Source organism: Rhipicephalus microplus, chromosome 1, assembly GCF_043290135.1.
Source record: "Rhipicephalus microplus isolate Deutch F79 chromosome 1, USDA_Rmic, whole genome shotgun sequence".
Classification (NCBI taxonomy): domain Eukaryota; kingdom Metazoa; phylum Arthropoda; class Arachnida; order Ixodida; family Ixodidae; genus Rhipicephalus; species Rhipicephalus microplus.
The window spans coordinates 90,993,527-91,007,465 of record NC_134700.1 but is presented as its reverse complement, the minus strand read 5'-3'; the positions used below and the strand labels follow the sequence as shown (position 1 = coordinate 91,007,465).

Sequence of the window (13,939 nt, the reverse complement as noted above, 5' to 3'; positions counted from 1 at the left end):
GGAGACCTCTCTTGCCCGTCATAATGGGCTTAGGAGCGCGATACAAGTGGTATTTCAGGGAAGACCGTTCCGATACAAGACATCGACATAAGAGCGTTCAGCAAAACCATCAATTTTAGGAATAGCCACGTTAAAATTACGCAAGCAAATACACCAGTGGAGGGCAGCTTGGATGGTCATATGCAAAGTCACCTTTATTTTGAAGGGTAACTCACCAGGCCCCATACCAAATTTTAGTTAGACCATGGCAGTTGGGTGTCCGATGAGGAACATTTTGCCACAATTTGCTTTTCAATTAGTTCGACGAGCGCTACGTGGCTCACGTCGCGCTCCATATTATTCGTGTGTTTGCGCTAGAAAAGTGTGTCTGCCCATCAGACAAGTGGCACCAAACGATACGTGAAGTTGAGGGGAACATTTGGACACCAAACAAGTAAACCTCCGACGAACGCACGAAACGCAGACTTCTCAAAAGAGTGAGCTCAAGTGGTGGACGAGCTGTGCTAAACGCCATCTCGGCGTGGCAGCTCCAACGCCGCCGGCGTCTAGGGAGCCACATTGACAACTACGCAGCATCCTGCACGAGATATGGAGCCGCAGGCATTTCGTCGACACCACCATCAGCAGCAAGCACTTCAAGTATCACGGTCGTTGAGGACATGGACTTCGCCACACCTTCTACAAGCGAAATCCAGGGCCCCAACCTAACGACAAGGCACCCCGGAACATTCGAGAGAACGACGACAGAGGACCACTGGCACACCGTTCTCACCTTAAGGCAGAAAAAACAGCAAGAGAGAAAAAGGAAACGGGGGCAGAAGAGACCCGAAGAAAAGACAAAGGAAACTCGACCAAGAACCCGACGAAGAAAGAGAGTCAAGCTCCCACCACTTCCAAAGGATGATTTCAAAATTGTTATTAGGCCTCACCAGAGCTTACCACTACGCTGAATCACTACTCCGTAGATGGCAGCGGCAGTCACCGCAGCTTGCCAACACGCCGTAACAAGTGAGCACTTTCTGTTGCGGATAAAACTAGGATTAAACATAGTCATTATATCGACATTGGAGCAAGAAGTTGCGGAGCGGCTTCGTCGCATTACCGTGTTCACAAAAAACGGCCGTGCACACGCCGTAAACGTGTACGCGGTGACTGGTGATGGGGCACTCAGGGGAGTGATACACGGCATACCATCCCGCACCCCTTCTGAAACGCTGATGACAAACTTGTGAGTGCGAACGCAAGGAGTGGAAATTATACAAGCCCGTATAATGGGAGAAACGAAGAGTGCGACAATCACCTTCTGTGGCCCGACTCCTCTGCGTTTCGTGTATTACTGCGGAGGATAATTGGCATGCCACTGATACTGAGCCACGTTGCAAGTGTGCAAGACCTGCTGCAGCAAGAGTCAACGTGCGGATGTGTGCCCCTAACCAGACGCTCGCATCTGCCGCATATGCGAAGCGAGAGACCCAACTGACGGACATGATTGCGTGCCAAAGTGTGCCTCGTGCGGAGTAGAACACGTCACAGGTGACCGCAGCGGTACACAGAAACTCAAGCAGCTGAGCGTGACTGCCAGAAAATTAAAGCGTGCACACAGTTCTAAGCGTAAGGAGTTACGCTGGTTTTCATCAGAAGAAGAGGAATTGGAGCTTCGCAACGACAGAAAGCGGCGGTCAACGATCCGACGCAGCACCCCAACACGCCACGATGGAAACGCAGCACGCACCGCTTCCAAGTCTCCACCTCGACGAAAACCAAGATCGATGTCAAGGTCCTAGAAACGAGCAACAAACCAGCCAAAGCGGAAAGCTGCGGAATCACAGACTGACGTTCGAGCCAGCGCTGGACCTATGGAGCCAGCGCTGGACCTATGGGGCAGCAGCAGTAGCAAGCTCCGCCTGCCACTATGCCGGTAAGCTGGGCTCATGTCGCATCTCACACGACCACACCAACCACACAACACGAAGAATATAAAAAAATAATCGAAGAAAAAAAGCAACTTAAATCTAGTCTTGTGGCACTACAGACAGAGGTAGCAGCACTTAAACAACTTTTGGCCAATGGAACAATCAACCAGAGCACACAAAATCAACAGACCAAAATGGAAGCCAGCGCAACACAACCAGCCACTTCCCAGCCGCAAAATGTAGAGGGACAGCTGCAAGACATAGGAACCCAACTCCAACTTCTGTTTGCGGAGCTGGGCAATCTTAAGAATTAGGTCGAAGACTCCACCGAAGGAGTAAATAAACCAAGGAAACGGAGAATCTCAAGCCCTGGAGGCCTCTGTCCTTAGGTATCGGCGACGACTGACACGGATACATTTGAGAGCCCCTATGACGGCTAGACCCATCACACGCCAGCAAGATAATCTCAAGTTATGGCAGTGGAACTGCCGCTCCCTGCACAACAAAGAATCTGCGCTAACACTGATTGATCAATCCACCTCTATTGCACCTGATCTCATATGTTTGCGAAAAGCAAGAACACCAAAACGCTCAGTATTGGGATACACACTTCACACAAACACAAACAACACGGGTACGGCTAATTTAGTTCGGAAGGATCTCGTTGTTAGCGTAGAAACTGTACCAAGAGTTGAAATACCACACCAAATAGCAACAGTATGGCCTGTTTAGAGAGATCGCCCGAAAAACATTGTCGCGAATGTCTATAGTTCGCCTCGAGATCGGATCGCGGACTTCACACCAATTATCTGTCATGCTATAAACAGCACGAAACGAGGTGACAGAGTCACACTGCTACAGATTTCAACGCCTGGCATACAGAGTGAGGCTACAAAAGGGATACGGTCAAAGAATCAATTTGCTGAAGGCAACGCAGGCTCATGATCTAGTCCTCGTCACGCAACCAGACTCTCCCACAAGACTGAGAAACAGCGTGGCCAGAGACACCATCCCTGACCTAAGTTTTGTAAGCGATGAACGAGGAGTAACCTGGATGAGCCTATACGAAACACTGGGAAGCAACCATTACATCTTCAGCTTCTCTATACAAACGGCAAGCATAAGGCAACCGACCGGTACTGCATGTCCGATAGATTGGAGGAAATTTAAGGAGTACCGGACTCATACTCAGGACCTCAACACGACAAAAGACTGGATGATTTATGTACAGGAGGCAGCAGACCAACCAACTGAACGATTTAAAACAACACCGCGAAACCCAGCCATCGACAATCATCTCATCCACCTATGGGAGGCAAGACACAGCCTCATAAAAAGATGGAAGAGGCAGTGGCACAACCGAAAGCTTGGAGAGCGCATAGCACAAATCACGGAGGCAGCCAATGCGTACTCACTAAAGCTGTGCACTCCTAACTGGAGGAGCTTGTGTGACTCTTTTCGGGGGAATCTAAGCACGAAAATAACTTCGGTAATTCTTCGTAATATGCATGCTCCTGGTACCACACGAAGAGAAAGCACGCTAGCCCTGAGGCGTAAGCTTAATGACCACGCAGGCACAGACGCGAACCTTCTTCATGAGCTCCAAGACACGTACATGGGCGAAGGGCCAACATGAACAACAATAACACCCTATATGGGTCGAGCGAACTCTGCCCTTGATGAACCAATATCACTTGCAGAAGTGTACACTGCAGCGCAATCTTTCAGAAAGAACACTGCGCCTGGACCGGATCGCATCACGAATACCATGATTAGAAACTTAGCTAGTGCAACACAGAGCACCTAACAAGTTTCTTCAATGACACTATTTGGAATACAGGAGGATCCGTACCACCTGAATGGAAGCAGGCAGAAATAATTGAAATACCAAACCCTGGAAAACCAAAATTGCTCCAAAACTTTCGACCAATATTGTTAACCTCTTGTTTGGGTAAAATTTTCGAGAAGATCATCCATACACGACTTAGGAGGTACTTCTCCTACCGAATTGCATGTTTGGCTTCCGTCAGGAAATTTCCTCACAAGACGTCTTCCTTCTGCTTCGCGACGAAGTTATAAACCCACAACCTGGAAGAATGAACAGAATCCTGCTTGCGTTGGACCTGCGCAAAGCTTTCGACAACATATCAAGACACTATATTGATGCCCTACAAGAGATAGGCTGTGGGGAGATAACCTACAACTACGTTCAAAGTTTTTTCAACAACAGAGCAGGCATTCATAGGATTGGGCACTCTAAAAGGTAATAATAATCACATAGCAATTAAAGGCACTCCACAGGGCTCTATACTGTCCCCCCCCCCATAATTCAATATAGGGATGCGGAAATTAGCTCTAATGTTGGAGAAAGACGAAGAACTTGGAGTAGCCATCTACGCCGACGACATCACCCTTTGGGCGACGAAAAGATCTTATAGAGACCACCAAGACACTCTTCAACGAGCGATTTATACAATTGAGGGATATACCAAGAAGGCAGGTATGACACGCGCGCTGGAAAAATCTCAATATATGCAAATCCGGACCAAGAACACCCTCTGGACACGCTCCCCAACCTTCAATCTGGAGCTAAATGGGAACCAGATAAAGCAAGTATCGGAGCTCAGGGTGCTGGGGAAAGCTGATAGAGGAGACAGGCAGCACATCGTTCACGCTAAAAACGCTGAAACGCACAACTAGGAGCGTAGAGAGACTCATAAAGCGAGTCACTTGCAGTAAAGAGAGCATGACGAAAAAAAACACCAGGAGGTTGGTACATGCCTTTATCATTACCCGCATTACATATGCTCTCCCGTACCAACTCACACGCAGACGGTAAGCAGAGCAGGCCAACACACTCATACGCATTGCCTACAAAGCTGCATTGGGCCTGCCACACTGCATTGACACAGAGCGTTAGGAATGCTTGTTTGAATATAGTACATATGAAGAACACGCCACACCTGTATTGATCACGCAGAGAGAGAGAGACTCAACTCGACGATGCAAGGCAGACTATTGCTTCAGAGGCTTCATACCCCTTGTCACCACAGTTCTGCGGTGAGGAAAGGCATCAAATACCCAGAGAAGACAGGGAACACATATATGGCGCTCCTATCCCAAAAAACATGCACCCCAATGTTAATTCCGGCCGCTGACGAGCGGTGGCACTAAAACGGCTACGAAATGACCCCGACATTTACTCTACAGACTCCAGTCTATACCCAACGAGGCAAAACGCATTTGCTGCAGTGATTACCAACCGAAACCATGCGATCACTTTGGCGACAATACGTATGAAAAGCACGGGCGTAGCAGAAGCGGCAGCCATAGCAATAGCCATCCGTGCAGCAGAGTGCAAGCGACAGTCTGCGCACGTTCTCACGGATTCCCAAGAGGCTTGTCGACTGTTTCTAAAAGGCGTCCTTCCCAAGAGCGTCCTACGCATGCTAGGATCTAGCCTCCAAGAAGACCATGGCATCACATGGTGTCCCGCCCACGAAGCTGTAGGAGGAAACGAACGGGCAGACCGCATGGCTCGAGCATGAACTTTCCGAGCCGCGGACATGCCAACCCGGGCACATTACTTCACACCTACGCTGCCGCCAGATATCCTTAAGAGCCAAAGACTGGCCCAGCTGACGATGGCGCCACCCCACCGTAAACACACCCGCTAGCAATCCAGGAATGGGAGACGAATACAGACGAACACATATCCCAACATACACACACTTAGCAAACTTCGGCCATACCAATTTGCTGACCACTGCCCTTGGAGCGGTGACACACCAACACTCCAGCACATCACTTGGACTTGTCAACAAAGACCAGCAGAGCGCAACTCACCCCTCATCACACAAAACGAATTTAAAAGGTCGTGGGAAGGGCGACTCACCCGGCAGGACCTGGGAAACCAGTGGGCAACCTTGGACCAGGTCGAGCGAGGCGCTCGGGCCAGTGAGGCTTTAAAATAAGGGCTCCACCCACCCACCCATAGTATGCCATTTCAATAAATGTTTACTCCTCCTCCTTTTTCTCAGTTGATTCATTAGGAGCTCAGAAAACTTTTTTTTGAAGCAGAGTGAAACGAGGATGAGAGGAGGCAAGCTGGATACCCTTGCCGCTCCTCCACGCAGCCTTCGCAAGCCAGGGCCCGGATTCACAAAACTCACTTACGAAAACATTTTTGCGCAAGAGAAATTTTGTTGCGTAAGTCGATTCACGAAACAAAAAAACGTCGTAAGAGGCCATAGTTGTTACATCGGCCACTGCAAATAAAGCGCGCTGTGACTGCCCGGGAACATGTCAGCGATGGTGATGCAGTTGCTATATTTGCTTACGTCACTGAAAAGTGCTCGTAAGTGGATTCACGAAGCGAAATTGTGCGTAAAAACAGCATGGCTGAGAGAAAATCCCAAGAGTGGTCCGGACCACTCTTAGGGACAATGTGGCTACTTGGAACCTGCTGCCGCAGCGGTATACTTTGGTGCCCTGGCTGGTTTTGAGTTAATTCACGCCCATTAAGGGCTGCCTGATGACTGCTGGTGCGTTTTTATTTCTTTCGGCGCTTTGAGCTTCGCGTGCTGTTTCCCTTGTACGCAGTGGATGGTGTTGACAACCACCATCGTCCAATAAGTTCGAAGTCGCAGTAATTGAAGAATTCTATTGGGCGTCAATGGCATAAAACTACGCATGTAAAGATTTGTGGTTGGATGAAAACCAATGTGATACGTGAATGGTCGGTGCATTCGAACGCGACATGACATAGGATCAACCTTATTTGTTATGTTGTTGTGTTGCGCCCCATCTCATCCAATTAAAAGTGCGACTCGAGATCCTTGCCTCATTGGTGGAAATTACCACCAAAGAGGTTATTGGGAGCACATTCTTTGCACGCTATTGGAAATAAAAATGAGAGGAAGTTTTCAGTGAGTGGTTCATAAAGTTTGTGCGCTAGTGTACTTTCATTGGCTCTAACTGTCCAATGGTTGCGATCTCTGAAATACAGCTGTCGATACACTTTGGGACGATCTGGAACAAAACGTACTTTGTAAACCAAAGCCTATTAGGGGTGCGCGTGATTACGCATGGAACTACAAACAAATCATGCATCTTCACCCTCACTGTTCAGACACCGATATGGACCATGATAATATGGCAAGCAATCGGAATAAAATGACCCTAGTAACTTTGTATGACACCGAAAATATGCAAACCCTCACAATTCTGGAGCAAACCTTGGCTGAATTCATCCTTGCGTCAATTACCAGCCATTTAACTTGGCGCACGAATATCATTCAAAGGTAGAGCGAGCCACTGACATGTATTTTGTGCGACGCCGCGGCCACTTGACCTGAGAATAATAGCGTTGCGAAGGCGAATCCCCTGTCGCATGCTCTGATCGAAGCAGACGACAAACGCGAGCAGACGACGGCTTTGCCGACAGGCACAGCTTGTGATTGGTTGTGAAGCAATACCCTCTACATAAGCTCACTCCGTGACGTTGCCAAAACACTTCTTTCATCTGGCATGCCTGTCCTGTTCGTCATATCACCCCCCTCGCACATAAGAGAAATTTTTTTCATGCCGTGAAAATAGTGCAAGTACTTTCTAAGAGCTCTCTTACGTGCGGTGCAGTTGTCGAAAACAACATGGCGTCGTAAACAGCATATCGGTCGGTGCGACTTTCAGCAAATGCTTCTCGCACGAGTTACTTCAGCGTTTGACCGGATGTGTTGTGATTACAGCAGCTCTTTCAGTGCGTGTGAGCAGTGCGGAAAGCTGTGGCAGTGCAATGGTGTACGGTGAAGCGCAGCGAAGCCTGTGCGTCGGTGTGGTTATCAAGCGGGGATCGGCGTCGATGTATCGACGGTAACTAGCACTCGAGAAGCCTGGAATGTGTGTTTGTGTGCCGGTAACAGTTCGTTCGCTTGACTTTCCAGTCTCTCAGTTGGGTGCTGTGCGACATTTCGGATTGACAGCGTTTTGACACGTTACTTGAGTGACCCCAAGTACGTACGGAAACGTATGAACTGCGCGCTTGGTTCTTGCTTCGCCACTAGTTAGCCCGTACGCTTCTATTTACTTGAGAGCAATGTACTGTTCGGGAGTGAAACGATGTTCGTTGTGAACAGTGGTGCTGTGTTGACGTTCCAAGACTTGTGAACAAGCTGTGCTCGTGTGACCGAAAATTGAAAGACACCGTTGATAACTGTTTTGCCCGGCGAAGTTGTGGTGGGGCAGCTTGGCGCTTTTGTTTATTAAGTCGTCACTTCTCCTTTTTGTGATAACCATAGTCCTAGCGCTGTGATGTGATCAACCAAAACTGCGAGATGCTACATTCTGTTGTGGATCGTGTTACTTGGGAAGCGCGCCTAGACTGTTCTTCGGTAACAACTTGAGAGTTCTATGTGGCAGCGAGAGCCCGTGAACGTCAAGCTTCCCTTCGGCCCCCAGAAAAAGCAAAGATTTGACCGGTGCCTTGCTTTGGATGAAGTTGTAGGCCAATACCGCCTAACTACAGGTTTCCGAGTTCGTCTGTCCATCGTTTTTCACGGCACTAGAGCCTTGACAACAGCTGGTCATGGCCAGTTCTTACACTTTATCAATGGACGTGCACGCCTGGCCAGCCCTTCATTGCTGTCATTGGCAGCTTCCAGTCTGCAGATGCCCTTTGCCTGTTGGCCGTACTTGGTTCCTCATGACACCGACAGCTACTAAATGCTGCCATCGGTGAGTTCACCTTGCAGAACTAAATTTCACCAGTACTATAATTCACGCAGTTCTATAACGTGTGCAAGTTTTTAAGCCCATCAGATGTAATGTTTCTCTATGGTAAGTTGAAGCATGAAAAATATACTACTACTGTTATATACATACATATATTATGGAGCAAATACATAAAAAGTTTTTTGTGATTTGATACAAGTGAGCTCTTGTTTGATTATGAGATTGGGCCTGTCGATTGAGCACGTTTGATAGTTGGAAAGGTAATGTGAATTTATTTTTCAGAAGCCAGGTTGCACTTAAAAAATTTATGTTATTTTGGAAAATTAGTTCTATAGACGATTACCACTGTGCTAGTACTATACTTCAGTAGGACATATATGTTGCGGTACGTAAATTTTACATGAGGCTTCAGTTTATTTCAAAGCGATGATAGCAGATTTTGGTCACATTAACGAAGTGATAGCTTCCTCAATTAAGTATTAGAAGTGAGTGCTTCAATGATTGTTTTTAAATATCTCGTTTTTGGCTCTTCACAGATCGCAGAGATTGGTTTGTTAAGGTCCTGTGATTCATCGGTTGAACGTTCTGGCACATCAATCCTCATAATTACTTGGAGCACCTGTACAAAAATAGGAAGGACGCGTTCTCCCTAACTATGCAAGCCTATGTCACTGCTGGGACTGTTATCATTCAGCGGATGGGGCGTGGAAGCATGCATGGCAGCCTCATCTGGAAGGACTGCGATCTGCTTGGGAGCTTCGAGCGCACAAAACTGCCTAACGGCTGGCTGCAAGGTTAGTTTTTCTTTATTACATACGATTACGTGAACACCACTTACTGTGCACAAATTGAAAACCCAAGCATGGTTGCTTTCAGTGGATACCTGTAATATTATTACACATAATTCTTATTCAACATTTATAGAACTAAATTGCAAGATAATTGAGAATGTTGAAAGCTGAAAGCCTGCAGCTTATGAATGAAACTCAAATAATCTGAGGCTCAAAAGCTTGTGCTTTGAAACGAGCACAAATACTTTGATTCCTTATTGAGCTCTCGAGCTTGTGACTCCCTCTGTGGATCAAGTGCTCTGGAAGGAAATAGCAAGTGGGTGAAAATTGCCTGGCTGTTCACAACTTGTAAGGAGAAAGACCTATTGAAGAAGCTTCAGATGACATAGGGCCAGTAACTGCATCTTTTACCTAATGCAGCTTTTTCTCTCTCAGTGCTGTTGCTTATGTTTCAGCCGAACATGTTCACCACGATTGCATAGTGATATATATTTTTCTACAAATTGTACCTGACCTAAGTATGCATTGTTGATCTCTAAAGGTGACGTTCAGTGTGTTTCAAAGCCATGGCTTCTCATTTCTCTGTCTGTGGCTAGCCTATTTCAGCAGCAGAGCGATGCAGCTAGCACACGTGCAATCCAAGTCATGGAGCGCTCCTTTGGTGTTCTGTGCAGGACGCAGCATATCTATCCGGCAAGCCACTGGTATCAACAATAATGGTGAGTGTTGGTGGCACCTGTAGGAGCCCGTTGTGTTTGTTGCGTATGATTATTTCCCCTGATGAAGTGCATTTTTGAAAGGTTTTCTTCATTTAGAATAATAGATGTCAGCAACAAGCACTCTCATAATCCACAAGTTCTTTGTGTCTTCTAGACTGCCCATTTGCTCCTATACGCAGTACGGTGAGCTGGCTATGTTAGACAGCCTTAAAGTTGGGAACATTGGCTGTTGCGTTGTAATGCAGTCTAACTTGTATTTCTTAGTGAACTTATTTGTGGTCTGCTTCTCGCACCTAGTGTAAAGTCAAAATAGAAGAAACTTTATTGGCTTTTTATGTCTGGCAGAAGTTTCATGCCTTCATCTATAACATTGTAGTTTTGCTCTTGTATCATATTAAATATATTTTCAGTCTTCACTGTTTGTGTGTGTGTGTGTTAAGGCTTGTCATTGGCTTCTGAAAATACAATATCTGTAAATATGAGCACATAATTGACAACTATACACTCTTGCATGTAGCATGGTTGTAACAATGATCTGTATTTTTCTAAGTTCCAGCAGTAACAAGGGGTTTGGTGCTCCACGGTCATGTACAGTGTATCAAGAACAGAGCACAGAAGACCAACAAGTATAAAGGGACTGCCAGTGACTGTTCTCCTGCTCAAAGTTTACAACAGCAGAAAGAGCACATTGTGATGTCAGGAGCAGCTACTGCTTAACTTCATAGCAGTGCATTATACAGCAGTTCATTTGCTTGCATTCAAAATTATTTAAATTTTGCATGGAAGATACCAAACTATGACGCTAATTTAAAGGCTGCTGTAGTGTTAGTGGGCAAATATTTTTGAGCTGAAGTTTTTAACATGTGTGTTAAGTGCCTGCGTGCCTCTACATTTACATGCCAGAAATCACAGCATCCATGGTTGCCAATGGTAACTGTGTCTGCATTCTTTGTAGTACAAGAAGTAAAGCCATGGATGAAGTAATCATGTACTTAGTCGATGTAATCCTTCAGTGTACACTCATTTGTATAGCACCAATGATGCCATGAGTGTATAAGCTCTGGGAAGTGAATCTATGTGGATTATTTTATTTGAAAGGAAGTAGATCATCACTACTCCTAGTATATCTTAACAGAAGATTTTAGTGCTTGGGTATTATCCCACTGCCTGTCCGTCCTTCAACAGTCTACTTATCTACTGTATAAGTGTAACTTTTTAAATGTATACTTTGCTCGGAAAGGTTTGTTCATAATGTAATGCAAGTGACTTATCATCTATGCAGCTCTACTCAGACTAGAAATAAAAGTACTTATTTTTATATGTAGCTATACCATGCATTCACTTGTGTTTTTCTAGGTGCCTGTACAATTTTTTAGCCCTACAAAAGTGCTGGTATACTCTAATATTGAATCTGGCATCTTAAAATAGTTTGTTAGTGGAAGTAAGAATGTGTTTACAATCAATATTACTATCCTCAGATGAACTGTGAAAACTCTGTGGAAATTTATTTACAATTTTTGAACTTTGTGAAGGCAAATGTTGTTTTGTTCTTTTATTGTGGTCCCTGTTTCATGCAAATGACACATAATTACTTTGCAGTGGCATAGTATTCGTTGTTATTTTACACATATGTGCTGAGCAACATCGCAGTTGAGGCCAGCAGCAAGACATACATGCAGTGCACTGGAGCATCACCTCACATAGTGTACAGTCTTTGTCCACCAGTAAACTCAATATTTTTCAAGCAGACTAATAGACAGCTGTATGGGAACTGTGTTGATGTGCAAACTTTGAAGTCTTCTTGAGGAATGTTTTTCATCATTTTTGTCCAAGTGAAATAGCTACCCAAGGCCACAACTGGTGGGAATGTGGTGGTTTCCTCTCTCCAAAAGCACTCTTACCAGCTGCCTCAATGTTAGCATGGGGTGAATTCACGAACTGGAAAAATAATTGGTCTTTGTTTTCTTGGCCGAAAGAGTCGCTTCCACCATTGAGCCACCACGACGCGCCAGAATAGAAACTTTTAGCTAAATAAAGTGGATTCTACTTTTGAGAAGTGTTTTGGGGAAACGAAATGGCACCTATAGCTGTCAATATAAACACTGTTTGCACCAAGGAGCTTAGTAGCTTATAATTGTATTATTCATGTTTTGTCTAGAATTTACTCGTGCTGTGCCAACTTTCAGCCCAAGTGTCCTAACATGCTTTGTTAGTGGGTTGTGAATGAGCCAAGCTATGTAAATAAACAGAGTGATATTGCAGACATGTACAAAATATTGATGCACAGCCCTTTTCTTTAGCATGACATTGTCAAGGGCTTTATTCTTGTGTTTTTTATAAAAACTGCTTGTCACTGGGCAGCAGCAGAAAACTATGCATCAAGCTTTTGCGAGATAATTCGAGAAACACCGTGCTCAGACATAACAGTGCCGGTGGATATCTCTCGTAAGTTACTTTCTGTAGTATATTCAAAATGAGTGTATTAGAATTGTTGTTTTATAGCCATTCATTTTAATATTTACACCTGAGTGTATGTATGTATGTATGTATGTATGTATGTATGTATGTATGTATGTATGTATGTATGTATGTATGTATGTATGTATGTATGTATGTATGTATGTATGCATGTATGCATGTATGCATGTATGCATGCATGCATGCATGTATGTATGTATGCATGTATGTATCTTTTAAATGAGAAATCGTTTGTCATTGGTGAGTAAGTTTGGTAATAATTTGGCTGAATTTGTTTCTAGTTATTTCTCTTTTGAGCCATTATACATTTCAATTTGTTTTGTACTGCATAAAAATAAATGTAACCTTACACAGAATATGTGTGTTCGAAGAAGTTTCATTTACCAACCTACAGTCATGGGCAAGAAATTGGGTAAAATGGAACGAACCTGCGAAGATTAGTTTCGAGCATAGCTACTCTACATGGCATATCTCGTACACATTGCGTTGGTTGAATATGTCGATTTCAACCTTTCCATTTTAATCAGAATAAGCAAGCTATCACCCATGGTTGTATATGTGTGTGATATTTATGCATACTGTGATACCGGTTCGCAATTACAATTAAGGTCACAAACCTAGTCAAGCTGAATACACGATTTTTGTCCATGCACCTTTCATCTGCACTGGAACTGTTGTTAATAAAAAATAAACTTCAGTTTAGAAATTTATTCTAGTAGCCAAAAGCAGGGTACCTCTTTATCACACAAATCAAATTGCCATTGTTCTGTTCCATTCTGGACAATACGGGACCCTCTCAGCAGAACTCGATTAACTGCTATAGTTCATTTTAACCATTGACAGCGACATTACACTGAAGCGTGCAGCATGACAAATAGCGGGAGAGAAGACACAAACTAATCACTCTGTTTGCATCAGCTCTAACTGTCCCTGCTCTTTGGTCTTGCTGCATGTGATGATGCCCACCAAATTAGCACAAAAGCGTGTCCCTACAAAGGCAGTCAACTTGGCTGCAAGCAGTTAGCTCACTGCATGTGTAGATTTTCTTCAAAACACCGTGAAGACTGATTGCTGGTCGAATATGCAAACACGTGAAAAGTAATATACCAGGTATGATATTGGTATTTCAGCACTGGACACTTTTGCGATAAGAGAGGATGGAGGAAAAAATTATGAACCCTGAATTGTTTAATTTTTGAAGGAGCACAGTACAGCGCTTTTGGGTCGAAAGGGATGTGAAAGAAGCAAGTGCGAAAACCTACTTCTCAAAAATTTAGTACCCGCCACCACGCATAATGTCAGGCCGGGC

General features: G+C 44.9%; 1 protein-coding gene across 1 annotated transcript; it reads left to right on the top strand.

The window, feature by feature from the left end:
• Nucleotides 1-7,484: 7,484 nt before the first annotated feature.
• Nucleotides 7,485-13,336, top strand: LOC142788225 (uncharacterized). Its single transcript, XM_075884829.1, has 4 exons — nt 7,485-8,645; nt 9,179-9,436; nt 10,030-10,152; nt 10,703-13,336. Exons 2-4 carry the CDS (start codon nt 9,298-9,300, stop codon nt 10,867-10,869), a joined length of 429 nt encoding a protein of 142 aa, XP_075740944.1. The 5' UTR covers nt 7,485-8,645; nt 9,179-9,297; the 3' UTR covers nt 10,870-13,336.
• Nucleotides 13,337-13,939: the final 603 nt, after the last annotated feature.

Excerpts from the sequence above, each read along its gene's own strand:
- LOC142788225 (XM_075884829.1), top strand. The coding sequence starts at position 9,298 with ATGCAAGCCTATGTCACTGCTGGGACTGTTATCATTCAGCGGATGGGG. Across the intron at positions 9,437-10,029 it reads GCCTAACGGCTGGCTGCAAG|CCTATTTCAGCAGCAGAGCG; the intron begins GTTAGTTTTTCT and ends GTCTGTGGCTAG. Across the intron at positions 10,153-10,702 it reads CACTGGTATCAACAATAATG|TTCCAGCAGTAACAAGGGGT; the intron begins GTGAGTGTTGGT and ends TATTTTTCTAAG.